This window comes from Saccoglossus kowalevskii, chromosome 2, assembly GCF_978046115.1.
Source record: "Saccoglossus kowalevskii chromosome 2, keSacKowa6.1, whole genome shotgun sequence".
Taxonomy (NCBI): domain Eukaryota; kingdom Metazoa; phylum Hemichordata; class Enteropneusta; family Harrimaniidae; genus Saccoglossus; species Saccoglossus kowalevskii.
In genome coordinates, this window is record NC_140642.1 from 34,928,526 (window position 1) to 34,949,885 (window position 21,360).

Below are 21,360 nucleotides of genomic sequence, written 5' to 3' on the forward strand. Positions count from 1 at the left end.
AAATGTTTACTAATCTACAATGAATTAGGTGTTCGCATGCATGGGATGTTACCACACAAACACGACGAATTCGACCGAATTTTGTTAGCAGTTGGCTTAATGTTGTTCAATCGAATCGTTTGGCTATGAAAGGGGGACAGGGGTAGCTGGTACAAGAAATAAAATGGAAAGTTCCATTTACAGTAAAAAATAGGCTTTTACACTTTACAGATAAAGCAAATTCGTAATTAAATGTTATAATATATTTGATGATTTGTATTTAAGAATAACAATTATGACATTTAATGTGAAAAATGCTTTTTACACTTACAAAAAATAAGATTTTTGTACAAATTACGGACGAATAAAATAGCTGATTACATGTTACAACTTGCCTATGTCTACGAATTTACGTTTTTCATTTATTTAAATTACATAATTACGAAAATGTTCCTTGCCAACACTCATGAAAGTATTTTTCCTGATTTGTAAGAATCGAAAAAAAAAAAGTTTTTCAATTTGTCTTTTTATTTACTTTCAAAACATATTTAAGATGGCTGTCCCATATAGTAAATACCGGTAAATTGTATTGTCACTTGTACGCCAGCTGGCATGGTTTGTTTACGTCCGTGCCTTCGCAGACATGTCATTTGCATAGACCTTTGTCCCGGGAATGCACGCAACTGGCGAGATGTGATTCTCCATATTGGCGAGATGTTATGTTGCACATGCGCATTAACCGTACTATTATTGCATTCGAACTACACAGCAAGTCGGAGCAGGTAGCTGACCGTTTATTAGTATTTCTAAAAAGACACGAAAAGGTAATAATATAGCTTAATTATGTTGTACATTCATTAGTATTGAAGGCGATAATCATACATGTGTTCAATGAACATATATATGGTGAACAGGGCAAACGTAACTCCTTTTTTTTTTTTTAAACTACTTTGTTGTAAGTTGTCACATGTGAGTGCTTGTAGACTGAACAAGGCAGTCGACTCCTGAGAAAAAGCACATTAAATAAAATCATCGAATCGTGTCTTCTTTCCAGTAGTTTAAATTCCATATTTACAGGCATTAAGCTGCTCCGAAGTTAGAAACCTTGTCCCACTCGGAACAACGCAAACCACATGCCTGCATGACGCAGTAAAATTAAGATTCTTGTAATCGCTTATTTGTAGCACTTTTCCGTCGAAAATCGTATCCATGTTAACAAAAACGGGATGTAAATACGACTGTTAATCAGAATTGTGCACACAAATGAATAACTAATGTAAAGTAATGCTGATGATGCTTGATATATTCGTCGACAATTTCTTTCAAAATAAAATGGCTGTGCTGCGAGCAGTTGCATTTTTGGCGGCCATCAGTTTCCCGTGATGCTTTGCAAATTGTGCTGTTAGATTTTCACTTGCTTTTTAGTTTGAGTTAAAAACTTGATTAAAAACAGTTTAATTAAGCCTTGCATTTTCTTTTGGTTTATTAATTTAATAACAGTTTCTACTTTAACGGTCCAATAACTTCATACCTTGAAATTAATCTTGCATTGTGGAATGATAACCTATTTTCAAAACTGTCTCTCATGTTTAAACACAATTTTACATTTAAAAAAAAAATACCAGCAGATTGTTATGTCCAATAAGCATCTGAATCTCTTGAAATGCAACAAACTGATTAGCAAGTTTTTGTAGGTTCTTCATTGAACAATTATAGGTGGTGTGTTGCTTTGCTTAGTGTTTGTAAAATTTCATTATTTGCACAGTACTTTGTCTTTAGCTTTTGCCATTAAATATTACAATTACTTTAATTAACTTTCACCCTAGTTGGTTTCATTGTACCAGAAAATAATAGTGCCCCCTCCCCAGGAGTGTTAATATTGTGAAACACTAGCCTTGCCTATAGAAATGTTAATGTAGTCTGTTCTTACTTGTCCAAGTTTGCACATTGAAATGCAAATTTTACGGGCTCACTCATTGAGCCAAAGAGTTAATCATGGAACTCTATAGAAAAGGGATACAAAATGTGGCATTCCCTTGGATGTATTGTTTCTTGCATTTATTTCCTTGTGTTATTTCACTGCTAATTGGTGTAATTGATCTTAAAAATGCACAACTTACTTCCTGCTATGTTATAACAAATGACCAGTTGCTTGTTTTGAGAATAACCCTGCATGAATTATAACTTGTGTACATAACAAATTGTTGAGTAACACGTTTTTGGATTTGGAAAATCTACTGAATTTACCTGATTGTGTTCATAAATTTGAACAATTTTTTTCTATCACTGCCAGGATTACAAGTTTGATGATACAGCAAACATTCTTTTGTTTGCCTGCATTTTCTTATCTCTTGTATAGTCTGTAGTTTAATATTGCAACTTGTGCAATAAATTTGAAGTCAAGAGTAAACTCGCTGAGCAACAATGTTGTGATGCATTAAACAGTTTATATTAAATCAACCAGTTGAAACATTTTCCACATCTTTTTAGTCCTACTTCCAGAAAGTCTGAAATCAGACTCGTACAGCGTGTTCTTAGACATACTTTGAATGATTCAAACTTGACACACAAATTATTGCCTAGTTTACATAGCAATGCTTTATCACAGCCTAGCAGCTTGAGTCGCTAAAAGTGAACACTAACATTCAGTTCGAGACGGCTCATTCAAAGTTGGGCTTCGATAAACCCTCTGGGTTGAACTCATGACTGAGGGGTTTTCTAAACCAAGGAACAGGGGTGCAGTGTCCTGATATTCTCGGCTGGCGCCCTCTTACTGAATTGCTGATTGAGCTTTCAAGTCGTAAATATATTTCCTGAGCTGTGCACTTCCGTGCTGCCATACATGAAATCTTTCCCAAATATATTTTTCTCTGTGAAACTTGCCAGCAACACCAGCTGATGTGTCTGGACACCAAATAAGCTAAAATTACACCAAAATTATTTCAATAGTGATATATATATATATATACCATTAATATGGTGCAGAAACCTGATATGGCATTTCGACTGTGCATGCTCCGCTTCCTCTTGTTCGTTTTTTTCTAGAGAAACCCCTGGTCAGACTGTAATGAAACGCATGTTATAGGGTACTGTTTTAGCTTGGCTCTAAATGAGACCGACTGAACTTGACAATGTTGGCCACAAGATTGTAAACACACAAATACTCTGCTGCTCTGATAAAATGCTGCTGTGTATACATGTGCACATCAATTTTCATTAGGGAACTGATCATTACCACCCAGCCGGTTTCCTGTGAGTTTGACTCGGTTTACCGTACCGGTCGTTGCTTTACCGTACCGACCGTTGCTTTACCGTACCGACCGTTGCGTTACCGTACCGGCCGGACAATTACCGTACTGATAGGACCAATACCGACTATTTATCACCTTCGATTAATGAATGCATGGTAAACAAAGCCCCGGTAACTGATCGGCGCCCTGCCGGTAACCGTGAGTCATGCATCAATTAATTGGGCATTTTGCAAACAATAAGAATTTTTTTTTCACCCACCCATTGAAAGTGAATAATTTGAAAAGGACATGACTTGTACAACAGTGTTACGTCCCAGTCGACTAGAGGACTCGATGGGTTAATTATTTGTTTATATTTGTCAGTAGCTCACACAGTGGAAAGAAAGTCGGACAACCGTCGAAATACAAATAAATTAATTAAATAAAAAAGTCTTTCTGAAATTTCATGTTTTTTTTCAATATATGTGTGTTATTCACATATTCATGATCGCCTGTAACGCTATAAAACGACAGTCCTACATCGTAGCTTACCCACGACGTTGAATAAAACGTCTCAACCTGTCGCATGAATTCGATGATACTTGCATAATGTGTCAGCGTGACTCGCTTGGCCGAGCTCACATGTATTTAAATTCGGGCTTGGGCGTTCGAAAATCTGTTTTGATACTTTGTTGACAATAACACGCGCAACGCGTGCACGTAGTCCAGATAAAATTCAAGTGCGTAAAACGGAATTTGACCTTGCTCTAGGTCAACATTTTTCTATTGCTTTTCGACCTCATTTTGTGAGTTTGCTTATGGAATTGTCCAAACATATTTACCCGATATTTACACACCTCCTCCAACAATCCCCAATGTAACTTTATTATAACAAAACAGAGTGTGCAAGTGTGCCGGTATATCTCTTTTTGGAACATGTGATTGGCCCTGAAAAGGGCTGTTTGGTTTGGGGCAGAATACGATTTAGACTGGAAAGGTCGGGACTTTTTTTTGTTTTACAAAAAAAATATAATTACAGCCAATACAAAGTCAGCTTGGACATTCAGTTGCGAGACATAACAAAATAAACGGTGCCAGCGATAGATTTTGCGAATGAAAGAACAAACTAAACGCAATCAAAGGCGCCGACCACTCGCGTTGGAAATAAACTAATAAAACGCGTTTGCACGAGAAATCTCGTCTGCATCTATCATTCACGCAAACGCACACACATGCTATTTTCGTATGTTGAATACGTTGGCAACGTCGTCAAATATTTAGCCCAATCACTGAATAAAAAAACATCCAAGCACAGTGTTCTCCCCAAAGCGTTTTAGCGTAGCGGGGCCGCTACTCTATTATTTATGCCGCTACTCTGAGAGATTGCCCGCTACTCTGTGGCATTTCCTGTTACTCTTTGTTTTAGCTTGTAAATACACGTGCGAATCTGTTAGTCAGCGTCATCAGCGTCCGTTACTGTGAGCTAAATCAGGTGTGAATGGAAACATGTCAGTGATTACACAAAGACAATGGACTAATACAGCTTCGTACTTCGACAATAAACACTTTCGCCCTATTTAATTGGGGTAATAGCGAGCATTTTCTCAGTAGCATATTCGGCTTGAAGAAGCAACGATGTCAAACAGCAGAAATATTACGTCGTGGTTCCGCATAGAACGCCCTGCTGGGCCCCTGGTTTACAGAATAAACCCACCAGCAACACGGTCACCGGTACCCCTGTCGGCAGTGGTACTAAACGTGTCCAAGATGATGTTACAACGAAAGGTGCAAAAAAAAAAGATAGTCTGGATTAGATGCACAATGGACAACAAAATATACGTGGCTGAGAGAAACATCCGATGGCAAAGGTAAAAAAAAGTATTTATTTGTAGCGTTTTACTTGGAAGCGTATTTTGACCTAGTTTAGTAAACTTTTGTATGGCTTCATTTTTTGCCGATCGTCGAAACATTTTTTTGGAAACGACCTTCTTTCTGGAAGTTCAAAAATTGTTGGCTACGATTTATCAAAATAACTAATACTAGTATTGTGTTTTGAAATAGTTGGGTAAAGTTTATCGTGGCAATTTTTAAGTTTAGCGACTTTTCAAAATGGCGGCAATTTGTTTATTTTCGTGTTGATCGTGACGATATTTTTTAAATACAAGTATTGATTCGCTCCTATTTCTTATCTTTTAGGAATGCTGTGTCACATATGTGGAAAATTCAACTTAAAAACATCCAGAAATAGTTCTTTGGTATGGAATTCTATGCCATGTATAAATATTACGAAATATGCTATCGATAAACACGCACACTCGGAGATGCACAAGAAGGCCATGTCATTTAATAGAAGTGGGAAGCAAAGAAAATCACGACGTTCTCAAAAGCTGCAGATCACTGGGCTTCCATGAAAGTCCGAAGAATCAACATTACATAGAAATCACACAGCGGCAGATTCATTTAATCTTCTACATAAATTTGTTAAAAAATAAAGACACATTTTCATCCATGCAAGCCTGTCATTATTGTTTTCTTTATCTTCAGACAAATGCTAATGATATGTAAATTATATGCAAATTAGCCGCCACTCTGATACATTTTTCTGGGGAGAACACTGCAAGCACACGTGCACTGGCGCCAGATAAAGTGAAAAAATGAAAACAAAATTACGTCTGCACTGTGCATTTTTAACAATAACCAAAACCATTAGGTTACATGCCAAAACTACAGACTCAGGATTCATCATACACAAATATAGCCACTTTCATGGAACTGTTATTTTTGTAACCCACTTTGTCGGCTCAGTTGATTTGGGAGCAGTGATCCCAATTTAAAAAAAATAAAAATATCGTATAAAATAAAGACGCAGTTCCGTCTGTAGTCGTATCCAACAGTTCACATGGACGTACTGGGAGCTCCATGGTCTCAAAAAAATCATGTGTAGCATTATCACGCGCAACTTGAATGTAAATATTATGCAATAATAATGGAAAAGTTTAATCTCTGACAAATAAAAAGACGCAACAAATTGACCTGGTGGTGTATTTGACCTCGAAAGCTACTGCATAGCAAACATGAACAAAATGATTTATAAACAGACTATAACTACAAACTAAACAAATTCTACTCAAATTAATTCTACAGTTTTGCTTTCTCAGGCGATCCTGTGCATAAAACTGAAATTTAAACAGGTCGGCATTTTACCGGTAAACCGGAAAATCAATGCATAAATTAACTTGTCAGAAGTGTGAATTGCCTCCTGCCAGTACGGTAACGGCCTTGCCGGTACGGCTAATGACCTTCGGGTACGGTAAAGCAGCGGCCGGTACGGTAAAGCAACGGCCGGTACAGTAAAGAAACGCATGCCGCAGGAGACTCACAGGAAACCGGCTTGGTGGTAATGATCAGTTCCCTTAGGTCAAGTAAAATAAATTTTGTTTCCGGTAACCCAACACAAGTTTTGAAGTTTTTGTCGGGGCGAGATGCAAATCATAGGTGTGTTTGTTGATTAAGTTTGAATTGTCTAGTTAGACTTCAAAATGTTTTCTATAATTAATATTCAATTCGCTGTATTATTTCTGTTCAGCAATAGCTTTGATGTTTAGTTTAGATTATTCGTATTCCTATTATATCATACATTGTATTTGACCTATGACGTTATTACCGCGATCAGTGATTGGTTTAAAACCGATCTATCACAACTTGAGTTTTGTGTCATGTGACACTTGAGGTCCTCGTGCCATTGTTATCGTTATTATTATTTTTACGTTTGTTGTTGTTTCAAGCCGATGTTGATGTTTCCTTTTCAAAGTTCAATAAATGTCAATCCTGACATGAGACTTTCCGACTTCGTGAATTGTTCCGACCTATAGAGTACAGTGGCTATACTTCGAGCCAAATCACAGCCACATATTGGTGCCGAGACCAGGATTCAACGGAGCAATTCAAAGTCGCGCGACACAGTGAAAGTTTCAACCAGCACAGTTTTCAACATGGCACCAAAAATCACCACGCTAATCAAGAACAGAGATAGAGCAAGAGTCAAGCTACAAGCGGTGCTACAACCCATTGAACAACTAGTATCCAACTACGAGACAGCTCAAGACAAGACCGTCGCATATCGGGAAATCGCCGCAAGAAAGTTAACCGTTGATACGCGAGTCGAAGCCCTAGTCACCGCCGACGGATATGTCACGGGTCTCATCGATATCGACGACCCAGAATTCGCCGCTACTGACAGTTATGAGGTAGATATACTGAATCGTGTTGCTTTTATTACTTTATTTGTCAATCAAAACAATCCTGCTTCAATTCTAGACCCAAATCAACGACCAGTCAGCGTACAACGCCACCCACCTCAACTCAAAACTGTTCAACTGCCTCGCCTCGAGATACCCATTTTCCGCGGAGACCCACTAACATGGAACGAATTCAACGACAATTTTAAGGCCACAATTGATTCAAATACGCAGATTACCGATATACAGAAGTTTACATACTTGCGATCATTTGTTGCCGACGACGCCAAGCAACTCATAGACGGTTATCAGATGTCCGCCGAAAATTACAAACTGGCATACGCACTGCTAGAAAAGCGTTACGGACAGACACAACTTATTATTCAAGCGCACATGGAGTCATTATGGACGCGTGCACCACCCGATTATAACGCCACATCTTTGCGAACATTTCACGATAATCTAGACACAACTATTCGCTCACTCAAAGCTCTTGGACAGGATGAATCTCACTACGAAAAGCTATTGATACCGTTTTTACTCAAGCAACTGCCAGTTCAATTTCAACGCCAACTTTCTCGATCCAACACGGATGATACATGGACTTTGGCGACGCTCAGCAAAGCAATGCTACATGAAATCAAAGCTCTCAACATTGGATCAGACGACGCTGCTGATAGCGATCACTACCCATCGTCTGTTGCTGCTTTCAATACCAACAGTCAGTATCCTCAGTCAAAACAAGCAGCTGGTACCCATGGTAACTATCAATGCAATCCACATGTCTCTAACAAAACAAAATATACTGCTAATGCCAGAACACACACTGCACAAAACAATGCTAAATCACAGCAGTATACACCCAGATCACCACATTGCACTTACTGTAATGGTAAACATTATACCACAGACTGTCGTACCATAACAACACGCACAGATCGTTTGAAATTTATACATGATAACAAGCTCTGTTTTAATTGTTTAGGTCATCATCTTTTGCGAGAATGTCGCTCCCGTTGGACTTGTCGCACGTGCAAAGGCAAGCATCATACTTCAATTCACTCGACTATTTCGACAGACACCCAGCAAAATAAATCAAGCGATACCCACATAAATTTCGCGCATGTATCAAATCACTCTCCCAAGCGACCATTTCTCAATAGGCGGTCAAATACCGACCCACCACCGCGCGTCTTGCTGAAAACCGCACGAATCACCACATTTGGCAATGGTGTTTCTAGGGTCGCTACAGTCCTTTTTGATGAGGGGGCTGATAGGAGTTTTGTGACAACAAAGTTTGCAAATTCGATAAATGCAAATCCCAATTACTCGGAAACTCTCAATCTGAAATCATTTTCCAATTCGAAAACAGGGTATAAAACGATACCTCGTACCACTGTCGGTCTTCTACAGATAGATGGTATAAAGAGCGTAATCGACTTGCTCATAGTCAATGAAATTTCCGATAATTTAGATAACAATCTCACACACGATTTACGCAATATATCACATATACGCAACCTCAAATTAGCACACCCACTTTCTCACGACACTAACATGACTGTGGATGTATTGATTGGTGCTGACCATTATTGGGACTATGTTGGATCCCACATCATTAGAGGTTGCAGTCCTGTCGCAGTTTCTTCCGCTTTCGGCTATCTCTTATCAGGGCCTATTCCTTCAACTAGACGGAGGGGAAGAAATATCCAGACTTTTCATATATCCAGTGTCAAAGCCCCAGATACTGAACTCGATAGTTTAGTCAGCTCATTTTGGGATTTAGAGACAGTTGGTGTTTACGATACAATCAAGTCAAGCAAACTCAAAGTAGCACAAAATGAACAATACACACAATATATTGATCATTGCCTCACCACCGAAGATGGAAGATACACGGCTAAATTACCTTGGAAACCGGATCACCCTACCTTACATACCAACTATCAAGCAGCAAATACTCGCACCAGAAAAATGATCGCCAAGCTACCAGACAAACTTGTCAAAGTTTACAACAACATTATCAATGATCAGTTGCATAGAGGTTTTATTGAGAGAGTCACCGATGATAGTACAAATATCGGGCACTACTTACCTCATCGCTCGGTCAAGAAGGACAGCGAGTCTACTCCAATTAGAATAGTGTACGACTGTTCAGCAACTACTGGTAAGGACCAGCCCAGCCTCAATCAGTGTTTAGATACAGGACCCCCACTTCTCAATTCATTAACGTCTATACTACTGAGATTTCGAGCAGACCCCATAGCATTAACCGCAGATATTGAAAAGGCTTTCTTACAAATTAGTCTACATGAAGCCGACCGGAAATACACTAAATTTCTATGGTTAACGGACTCAACCAATATTAATAGCCCTTTCGAAACCTTCCAGTTCAAGTCAGTTCTATTCGGCGCTACATGTTCACCCTTCATATTGAATGCAGCCATCAAACATTTAACGAATGAACACTCTTCAAAATCGACAGCCCAAGTTCTACAACAGGACATTTACGTCGATGACGTAGTTTCTAGTTGCGCATCTTCAATGGAAGCATTACAGTTCTATGAACAATCAATCAATATCCTATCTACACGCAAGTTTAACTTACGTTCCTGGAACACTAATGATGCATTTCTGAGACAAGTTATTGATATTGATGGTCGATCCAACTCAAAGTCTGACTTATCAATTCTCGGGATCCGCTGGGATTCTAAAGCTGACTTTCTGCGCGTGAAACCATTAAAAACACCGAACTTCGGACAATTCACTTCTAAGCGAGATATCGTAGCATATAGCGCTAGTCTATATGATCCACTAGGTTTGTTTTCTCCTGTTCATATCAAAGCAAAATTGATCATTCAACATTTATGGATCACCAATCACAACTGGGATACACCCATCGACTCTGAAATACTACAACAATGGCAAAATATAGCCGACGATCTCTACAAGATGACGAACAATCACATCCAGCGCAAATATTTTGTCAACAATCCGACTAGTGTTGAAATTCACACATTTTCTGATGCATCAGACAAGGCCTACGGAGCCGCAGTGTATTTAGTATCTGACACCGAATCTACATTAGTGATGGCAAAGGCACGAGTTGCTCCCATAAACAAGCAAACCCTAACAATACCACGCTTAGAGTTAATGGGTGCCCTGATTGGAACACGACTTAGTCAATTTGTTGGTAAATCCCTTGAACGGAAATACTCAATCTCAAAATATGTGTTATGGTCAGATAGTCAGATAACATTACATTGGCTACATGGACGAGGTAAACAGAATGTGTTTACTCGCAATCGTGTGACAGAAATCAACTCATTTCAACAGGAACTCCACTACGTCAATACAGCAGAGAACCCAGCCGACTTAGTAACCCGAGGTATCACACCAGCTGAGCTATCAGAATCAAAATTGTGGTGGAACGGACCGTTTTGGTTAACTAATCGACAACACTGGCCCAGATGCGAGTTATTTGATACTCCAAACACAACCAATTCTGATCAACGTGTGAAGACAGGGGACACTTCAGTATCCACATATACGCAAGCCCCATCTTCAACGCCCACTGAAGTCTCTGAACAGACAGTACTTCACACTGTTGTTACAACACTGCCAAATTTAGAAAACGCACAACTAGGCCCTCCATTCATATCGCCTACGATACGCGAACAATCAATCTCAGTCACAGAAACTTCCACAGAAGTCAACTACAATATTGACAATGTATTCCAGATCGAACATTATCAAAATTTATCACATCTACTTAGAGTTACAGCGTTTGTATTACGTTTCATTAACAAGTTGAGAGAACGCACAAAGAAGACAACCATATTGACCTCTCCAGATGACAACAATCAACAAACATCAGCGCCCTCACCGACCGAACTAGAGACCGCCGAGCTAGTTTGGATTCAGAATATTCAACATATGTACTACGCTGATGAAATTCGAAGACTAACCAAGAACGATGGTAAACTTGGAATTCTCTGCAAGCAACTCAAGCTATTCGTCGACAGCGATCAATTATTACGTGCAGGAGGTCGACTGCAGAATACCAACTTACCCTTCAACACTGTACACCCGATATTGATCCCCGGTAAACATGCGTTCACCACAATGATAATTCGGGACACTCATTTAAGTCTTCAACATGCCGGTACTAACGCAGTCACGTCTCAATTACGCGAGCGGTACTGGATAATCTCAATGCGACGCTACGTCAAAGCAGTTCTACGCCAATGCGTCATTTGCAAGAAAGTAGACGGTACGCCATACTCCAAGCCAATTCCAGCGCCACTTCCTACCTTCAGAGTAAAACGATCTGAACCCTTTTCTTCTATTGGAATAGACTACACCGGACACTTATTCGTCAAAGACCCAATCAATCAAGCTATTGTTAAGGTCTACATCTGTCTATTCACATGTACTATCACGCGCGCCATACACTTAGAACTCGTCAGAGATCTTACGACTGAATCGTTTCTATTAGCCCTTCGACGTTTCACATCACGTCGCTCGACACCTAATCTCATCATATCGGACAATGCGTCAACGTTTGTATCAGCGTCACACCAGCTCAAAGAAATCATTCAAAATTCTACAGTACAACGCTATTTATCAGATCAACGCATAGCATGGAAATTTACTCCAAAGCGCAGTCCATGGTGTGGAGGTTTCTTCGAACGAATGATTTCTATTACCAAGACAAGCCTTAAGAAAGTTCTTGGGCGATCCTGTGTGACCTATGTCGAATTGGAGACTATTCTGACCGAAATTGAATCTTCAATAAATGAACGACCGCTGACATTTGTTTCTTCAGATATCGCCGATCTGAATCCGCTCACACCTTCACATTTGATCAACGGGCGTAGTATACACAGTTTACCACAAGCTACTGAAACGGTCACAAACCCCAATATCTTGATGAATCATCACATTGCAAATCACCGATATCGTTACCTCACTATGCTTCAAGATGCCTTCTGGAGGCGTTGGTCGCATGAATATATCACCGCTCTTCGCGAACGGCACATCAACCAACACAAGGGTGTCAAAACCAATAGAATCAAAGTTGGTGATATAGTTTTAGTACATGATGACATCAAGAAGCGCCTTCACTGGAACCTAGCCTGTGTTACCAAGTTATTACCAGGTTCGGACGGTATTGTTCGCGCAGCAGAAATCAAGACGAAAAGTGGAATGACCAACCGAGACATTTCACGTTTATATCCATTAGAGATATCAACCGACAACACGCAATCTGATCAAGAAATATCAACGGACATATCTGCGACGTCATTGATCGATTCACAACCAATCAATGATGAAGTAGACAATTCTAACACAACGCAAATTCACAGACAATCACGAAGAAAGGCAGCTCAACTAGCCAAACAAAGAATCACCATGCAGTACAATGATAATTCTGTGTGAATAATTACATTGACTCTTTATCACATAGAGACTCTTTTACAAACTTTTCGATATCACCAGAGAACTCTTTTCAAAACAGTGATTTATTACTGAACACTAGAAATAAGTAAGAACAGTATTTCTCATAATAATGAATATTGCACAATTTAGGCAAGATATTCATTTGTATCATAATTCTATGTTATAATGTTCCCTTTATTGAATATTTGAGCATTTTACATTGATTCTACAGTTAAGCAAACCCACTATGTTTTGATACAGGTTTGCCAGCAACTCGTTTGTGCCCGGAGTATGTCGGGGCGAGATGCAAATCATAGGTGTGTTTGTTGATTAAGTTTGAATTGTCTAGTTAGACTTCAAAATGTTTTCTATAATTAATATTCAATTCGCTGTATTATTTCTGTTCAGCAATAGCTTTGATGTTTAGTTTAGATTATTCGTATTCCTATTATATCATACATTGTATTTGACCTATGACGTTATTACCGCGATCAGTGATTGGTTTAAAACCGATCTATCACAACTTGAGTTTTGTGTCATGTGACACTTGAGGTCCTCGTGCCATTGTTATCGTTATTATTATTTTTACGTTTGTTGTTGTTTCAAGCCGATGTTGATGTTTCCTTTTCAAAGTTCAATAAATGTCAATCCTGACATGAGACTTTCCGACTTCGTGAATTGTTCCGACCTATAGAGTACAGTGGCTATACTTCGAGCCAAATCACAGCCACAGTTTTTGTGCAAAAAAAGCTATGGTCCTTTACTTTATATTTGATTGTACTTTATTCTGTAAATGACTAGCACTAGGTTAGCATTAAAGGAATGTATCCTGAAAACAATCTTGAATGTTAATTTTTTAAATCTGTAGTTAAAGCATTATTTCTCGCAAAAACCTCAAGAGTGTAAGTACAAAAAAATTAAATGCAAAAATTCCTAGCTTTTACCTATTGTCAAATATTACTGGAAACATCAAATTTGTTTTATTTGGCTCTACCATTTGATTAAATGAGCTGATGGCCATTTTAATCTCCAAGATAGTTAAATTCTGATATTTAGCAAAACAGTTTCAAAAGATAAACAGGTAATTTCATTCAAATTTTGCGTCATGCATATTGGGTTACAGGTGCACGTCATATTTTTGAGATTTGAACAAAAATGGACAACTGGTGGCCACTTTGTTTTTATTCATGTCTGTGCCGATTCCTCACTAATGTATCGCCTGATTCTGTTACAAGTACTGTATTCGTAAGTAATACCGTAAGTTTTTATTTTGTGTGTTATTCCATTTTTCGAATTTTATTTTGTCTAAAATTTTAAAATTGTAGTCTGTGAATGTGTCCAGAATCGTTTCTTGCAGAACAGAGCTTTGTATCGGGATCATACATAATGGGTCACTTGTGCATGTGGTATTTTATATTTCAATGCAAACAAAGTAATAAGTTGACTGGCAATCATTGTCAGCCAAACAATATTTGTGTCAAACACCATCAGTTAGTGCTGTAAAAAAACTTGCATGTTCATTATGTGAAAAAGGTAAAATTCATTTGCTATCATAAAAACTGCTAAAAGTGAGAAATTTTTTTTTTTGAAAAAATATCGTGCAAGGAAAACAATGCCAACAGATTGAACACACAAGTCAGAAACAGGTTTCCCAGGTATCGGCTACGATATGTAGTGTTTTACATGAAGTTGTTGTAGAATTCAAGAAAAATACTATCATAAAACAAATGTTTGGTGTGTTCACAAAAATTTCACCATGGGGAAAAAATAAGACTGAAGTGGAAAGCAAAACTAAAATGTATTCAACTATGAACACTTGTTCAACAGCCAATGTTAAATGTTTCACCAGTTTCTGCATTTAGAATGCAATTTCCCATGCAACTTTGATGCTAAATCATTGCAGTGCTTACTGCAGGTACAAGTGGCTGTCAGAATGAGGTAGGCCAAAGGCATCAGCTTTCCTACCATAAGAATACAAATGTACTTTGTATACATCTTGTGTGCTACTTTGTTTTATGTGATTAGAACACTATTAAAAAACAGCTATGATCAAAACTACTGTAGTTGCATATGCAATTAGCAGCAACAAATGGACATCCATCTCGCTGTTTTACTCTTTCAAAACTACTCTTTTTGGTTAGCAGTTTCATAGACTCATTGACAATTACTTATTTTTATTACAATTTTAGAAGATTGAATGCGAGGCTAAAATTGCAAAAGTGGTTTTTGCTTTACTTATTTGGCATTAATATGCAAATGAGTTGTCTGTCTTAGAATGAAATGTGTGGAGAACTGTGATTTTTATCACATAGCTGTAAACTGTAAATCAGGATTAAAGGTTGATAGATGCATCTATCATTTCAATGTCAAAGAACCTTTCTTTATTGTTGCTACATTAATGTTGCAAGTATCGCATCTTGTGTCAAACACGACATGTCATGATATGCATGTTATGCACACAAGGCCAATGCTATTTGTTGTATTTATTAATCATTGTGCACAAGAACTGCTAGTTTTTATGCTGAAGTAGCACATCGAGAAATGCCCATTGCCAATCTTGGTATGTGCAGTTTGGATCCTGCCTCTGTTAGGACTATTTTCAGAATGTTATCAAACTAGTTCTAGATATTTCATGTGGATTTCAGCATGTGCCGGGATTTCTTGCATGGTTGCAGCATTTGAAATTTGAATAATCCTGAGTCAGATTTAACTTTATTGTTTTATATTTACTCAGATAACGAAAAGGAATCATGTCTATGGATGACTTAAGGAGCGGTGATGTGTTAAATGGCAGAGTCAATAATACAACACACTTTGGTGCATTTGTTGATATCGGCGTTGGACAAAATGGTTTAATTCATACAAGTCAGATGCCTCACTACGTGTTGCAGAATGGTAGACCATTAGAGAGAGGAGATGAAGTTCAAGTGAAAGTACTAAGCGTTGATGTAAACAGAGGAAGAATAGGCCTACAGTTGTTGGAAGTGATGTCAAGTGGTAACTACTGACAATAGACCATGTGTATAACTAATGGTCACACATCTTTGATGTGAATTTCATAAAAAGCAAGATTTGTGTTTTACTTTATTCTAATCATGTGGAGCAAGAACATTATTCATCATTCATGGTGAAGAATTTGTACTTGGGCAAAAATAAAAATACTAGTAATGCCAGGGTTTATAATTTGGGGAGGGGCAGGCAGGCATACACTACTGGCCTATATGTGCATTTTAGCGTTTTGGAACATTCATCCAGTTCGGAGAGTCTTGTGCCATGTGATGTGCATAGTGACAGGTTTATATGGAGCATTTTGAGGCAGCAAGTAGAGCTTTATAGTAAATAAGAAACTTTTGTAAATGTTCGAGTTGAACGATTTCATGTATGTAATAATTTCATTAGCATTATTTGCTGTGGAGGCTGAAAAAAAGTATGGTAAAGCCTTTTTATTACAAAGAAGTTAATTTATCAAAGAATTATCAATTTTGTCGAAACTTTCACGAACGCTTCTATCACACATTTGTGTTTTCAGCCAAGTATCAATTAAAAGATTGTGAACAGAACTGTGCTATTTTTCGGACAAGAGGATTTTTTTGCCGTTATTGTGGTACATAGAATACTGATATTGTGATAGAAATTCTAGCTGGAAAATGCAGGTCATTTGACTGTCCCTTTTAAAAGTTGTTTTAATTTTGTAACTGGCCCCCAACATAGTCATAACTAGTTACTAAACACAGTATGCAATGGTACAATGTCTTGTCTTGTTCATGTACTATTGTATTTCTATTAGTACTAGTTTCTTGTTTATCTACTGTTAAGGAATAAAATTACATTATCATTTAAGATGCTTGTTATTGTATGCAAGTAGTAATTGCATTAGGAACTCTGATGCTCAACTCGCTGGATTACTCAACCCTCGTTTGATCATTTAAGTCTGTACATCCACACTTTGTCTTTGTGCAGATTGTAAACAAAATTGCTCACACTTGAACATTTCTCCCCATGCATTTGAAATGAATCGGCCTGTGCTACGTTAGGCCATCAGCGGGGATGCATCAAACTGCTATGCTTTGACAGGAGCTCATGGAGGAATATACCAACCACATTTATAAATGGGCCAATGTTGATGGACCCTTCTGGATTACAATGATTGTTGGTGAAAACCAGTAACTGGTGGTAGTAAATCTAATGGGAAAAGTTTCAGATAAATATGGTCAACTTCCCAACCCCCCTACCCTATTGCTGTAAATGTTATTTACACAAACACTTTTTAATGATACTTTGATAATGAGTTTATATATGAAAAATTTGGTATCTACATGCATTATCCCACCTAAAACCTTTCTTGCCATGGCAGGTTACATCCAACATTGGTCACCTGGTGTGCTTAATACATTGGTTTGAAAAATCCTTAAATGTTGCTATGAGCCTCTGATTAGTGAACGAGAAACTAGGACAAATCCAGGTTGGTGTCTTGCATACTTTCCAACCAAATACAGTTGAAGGCAGCATACATAAACTTGGAAGCCCATGTGTAGTATAGCTGAAGTGATGTGTACTGAATCTACTAAAGTTATTGACCAGAAGTAAATGGCTTTTTTTTTTGCTGGTTCTAGTTTAGAACTCTATTTAGGGAATATTTTTGACTCCCGTGTGCGAAGCACAAAAAGGGAGTCTTTGCAGTTAGTGTGTCTGTATGTGTGTCAGACTGTTCCACTGCTATCTCAAGAACCATACATCAGTTTTTGATGAAACTTGGTGCATAGATGCTCTGGGCCAATGCGCAGATTTGATTAGGTTTTGGTAAAAATCCATGCATATTAATTACCTAATTTGCATGATAATTAGCTGATTTTCATGACTGTTGCACTGATATCTAAAAAACCATTCATTGGATTTTGATGAAACTTTGCACACAGATGCTCCAAACTAATGCGCAGATTTGATTAGTTTTGGGTAAAAATCTGCAATATTAATTACCTAATTTGCATAATGATTAATCAATTTTCGGCTTTTCTACTGATATCTCAAGTACTAATCATCACATTTCAATAAAACTTGGTACATGGATGTCATAGGACACTGCACAAACCTGATAGTTTTTAGGGTAATATCAGTAGATATTAATTAGCATAATTAATTAATTTTCAGTTTTTGATATTTCAAGTAGTAATTGTCACATTTCAATGAAACTTGGTACATAGATGTCATAGGACACTGCACAGACCTGATACTTTTTAGGGTAATATGAGTACATATTAATTAGCTAATTTGCATAATTAATCAATTTTCAGCTTTTGATACATCAAGTAGTAATCATCACGTCAATGAAATTTGGTACATAGATGTCATAGGACACTGCACAGACCTGATAGTTTTTAAGGTAATATGAGTACATATTAATTACCTAATTTGCATAATTAATTTTCAGCTTTTGATATTTCAAGTAGTAATCATCACATTTCAATGACACTTGGTACATAGATGTCGTAGAACACTGCACAGACCTGATAGTTTTTAGGGTAATATCAGTATATATTAATTAGCTAATTTGCATAATTAATTAATTTTCAGCTTTTGATACATCAAGTAGTAATCATATTTCAATGAGACTCGTTACATAGATCTTCTAGGATTATGCAGAGACCTAATTAATTTTAATTGGATATTAATTACCGAATTTGCATAATATTCCACTGATATATAAAGAACCACAAATTGGATTTTAATGAAACTTTTAAAAAGAACTATGCAGAAACCCAATTAGTTTTTGGTAAATATTTATGCTTATTAATCACCTAATTAACATAATTAATTAACACTGATATCTCAATTACTGATCATCACATTTGAATAAAATTTGGTACATAAATGCTCTAGGACAATAGACAGGCCTGATTAATTTTGGGTTAAAATTTGTTCATATTAATTCTCTAATTAGCATAATAATTCATAATTTTTTTGTTCTGTTCTGTTCATATTACCGGTAGTTACCTGATGTATATAATTAGTTTATAGCTTTTCCATCAATATCTCATGTACAAGTAATTTTGAATTAATTTTTAATGTGTCTTCAATACTCTCAGCACACAGGAGTTCTTTCTAAGCTTTCTTTGATTGTCATTTTTGGTTAATAATTTTTTCAACTGCTTGTCAGATTGCATTAAAATTTGGCATGAATTGCTTGACATGGACTACACTCTGACTTGTTAATTTCATGAGACCATATGCATGTGCCTATTTTTTTTAAGTCATGTTTGTTTTTCTTGGCTCATTTCTCGAAAACCGCCTGCCAGATTGCTTTGAGATCATTAATAGATGCATGAAAATTTTTTGCTGATATTTTTTTTATTTTCCCCACTTTCCTATACGTTATATACGGGCTATGTATAAGGCTTAAAAAAAAATTGTTTTGTTGGCTTCAGCGACAGACTAAAAAATATGAAATATCGGGTCGCATTTTTTTTTTTTAAGGCCCGAGTATTAAAAACTCATCATTTTAAGCACTAAAAATGTTTCCTCAAAAAATTAACGATCCCAGACCGCTGTTTGATCCCCAGGGGGATAAGTGGCGACTTTGAACCTCGGGTTGGTCTGTATTTCTTTGACATGTTCTGAATACTATGAAGTCTGAAGAGCAAACACGTCATTGCATTTCAGGCCATTTTAACATTTGACGGATAGTTGGTGCACAATATTAAAAATATCGTCGCACCAAGTATTTTCTTAGATAAATAAAAACATTATTTTGAATCAAAAACAATACGTTTTTTGTAGTAAATTTGAAATGCACAAAGTTTTATTGAATTTACAAAATGTAACATTTTATATTAAAACTCTCATTCGCTTACATCACAAACAAAACGACAGCTGTTGCACATTGTTTTAGCACTGTCAGTATTCTCACTTCCAGGTTTGCAGTGCCCGGGGCAGCAAGAGAAAAAACTAAGACCAAAACAATGTGCCGATGCAAATAAAAAAATACAAAAGACTGAAAGAAACACTGATTTTTGTGAGAAAGTACACTGTCTCCAAGCCACGTGCAGTCAAACTACTTGGCCACTGAGACACCACTACTACTCAGGTTCATGTTATTCAATTCTGCCTCTCACTTTGCATAAAGTATATACATTACTGGGAAAGAATCCTTATAATATTGACATGGTACTAAGCATAGCACTGCCCACCTCAGAAGCTGCATGTTCTAACTTCATGCTTGTCATCAAAAGAAGCTTGTATGTCAGATGTAAGTAAAATGACAGCAGTCACATTGCTTGGTTTCAGACTATGCAATGCAGGTTAACTTCCTACGTACTCTAAAGGGAGGTAACAGACTTTTGTTTTGAGACATAGTACTGTTTTACAGAAAGCGTACTGGTGTAGCCGACTTCCCAGATTTGTCTGCAGAGCAACACTTACATCAGGGCACTTTGGTCGCTCACCACACTCTTTACAAGTATGCTGGTTCTTAATTGTGCTGAATTGCAAAATTAGCATAGATACTTTAATGAGAACATTAGTTTTGAAACAATCTGGTAAGCTCTACTTGTGGAAGGGTGACCCAGTCTAGCTCAGACCCTATGTTAGGAGTTTTTCTTTTTATATACAAAATCAATGGCTTATGATTGACTCCACTGGGTAGTGATGACAAGTTTAATTCTGTCAGGCCGCCTTTTTTGCCACCCCAAATTTAAAATGATGGCATAAAATAAAAAAATGAGCTCATCACAGTTTGCATAATTGTAAGCGAGTTGTTTTTCCAGAACCTGGAGGCTGATTGACCACATTGACCAAAGACTACAATAGTGTATTCAACAATGGGAAATTCTAATACTAGATGGATTTGTGCATTCAATCTTAGGAAACAATTATGTTGTTGATACCGAAACCCAGCCTAATACAGCAGGCCCTATCTGGGGACCTGCCCTCTTATCAGTTTGCAAAGCTGATGAATCAAGGTATTATCAAGTGCTGCCCATTAATGAAACACTGCAATCTCATTCACATCAGCTCACACAGAGCCCATAGAAATACAGTGGTGTGTACCTTAGTAACATAGAACGTTCTGTGATGTAGCTCCACCCCGAGGATTGGCTTCACATCAATCATTGCATCTATGTTTTTCATATAGGCATTTGTTAATACTTTTTAAAATGACCATACACAAACATCACAAGCTATAATGTGACCATCTAATTCACTACTTCCAGCAGCTGTAGACCTATTCTTCCTCTGTTTACATCCACATTCATTACTTTCACTTTAACTTTATCCCCTGGTCCAAGTGGTGTACCATTCTGCAACACGTAGTGAGGCATCTGACTAGTATGAATTAAACCATTTTGTCCAACGCCGATATCAACAAATGCTCCAAAGTGTGTTGCATTTTCCACTCTACCAGTTAATACATCACCACTCCGTAAATCATTTATAGACATGACTCCTTTCCTGAATAGTGGTTTTGCAAATCCTAA

At 37.4% G+C, this 21,360-nt stretch overlaps 3 protein-coding genes across 3 annotated transcripts in view; 2 read left to right on the forward strand and 1 right to left on the reverse strand.

Annotated features, from left to right (window-relative positions):
• Positions 1-651: 651 nt before the first annotated feature.
• On the forward strand, positions 652-16,729 carry LOC146748949 (uncharacterized). Its single transcript, XM_085494913.1, has 2 exons — positions 652-803; positions 15,624-16,729. Exon 2 carries the CDS (start codon positions 15,640-15,642, stop codon positions 15,895-15,897), a length of 258 nt encoding a protein of 85 aa, XP_085351039.1. The 5' UTR covers positions 652-803; positions 15,624-15,639; the 3' UTR covers positions 15,898-16,729.
• On the forward strand, positions 7,202-12,889 carry LOC146748950 (uncharacterized). Its single transcript, XM_085505800.1, has one exon. The coding sequence runs from the start codon at positions 7,202-7,204 to the stop codon at positions 12,887-12,889; it is 5,688 nt and encodes a 1,895-aa protein (XP_085361926.1).
• Positions 16,730-19,828: 3,099 nt separating the features above from the next.
• Positions 19,829-21,360, reverse strand: part of LOC102809841 (S1 RNA-binding domain-containing protein 1-like) — a 52,690-nt gene continuing 51,158 nt past the window's right edge. The window contains exon 18 of the mRNA XM_085494921.1: positions 19,829-21,356. Coding sequence (XP_085351047.1) covers positions 21,079-21,356 — 278 coding nt within the window. The 3' untranslated portion in view covers positions 19,829-21,078. The remainder of the gene's footprint in view (positions 21,357-21,360) is intronic.

Bases quoted from the DNA above. Each gene is read 5' to 3' on its own strand.
- LOC146748950 (XM_085505800.1), top strand. From the start codon at position 7,202: ATGGCACCAAAAATCACCACGCTAATCAAGAACAGAGATAGAGCAAGA.
- LOC146748949 (XM_085494913.1), top strand. From the start codon at position 15,640: ATGTCTATGGATGACTTAAGGAGCGGTGATGTGTTAAATGGCAGAGTC.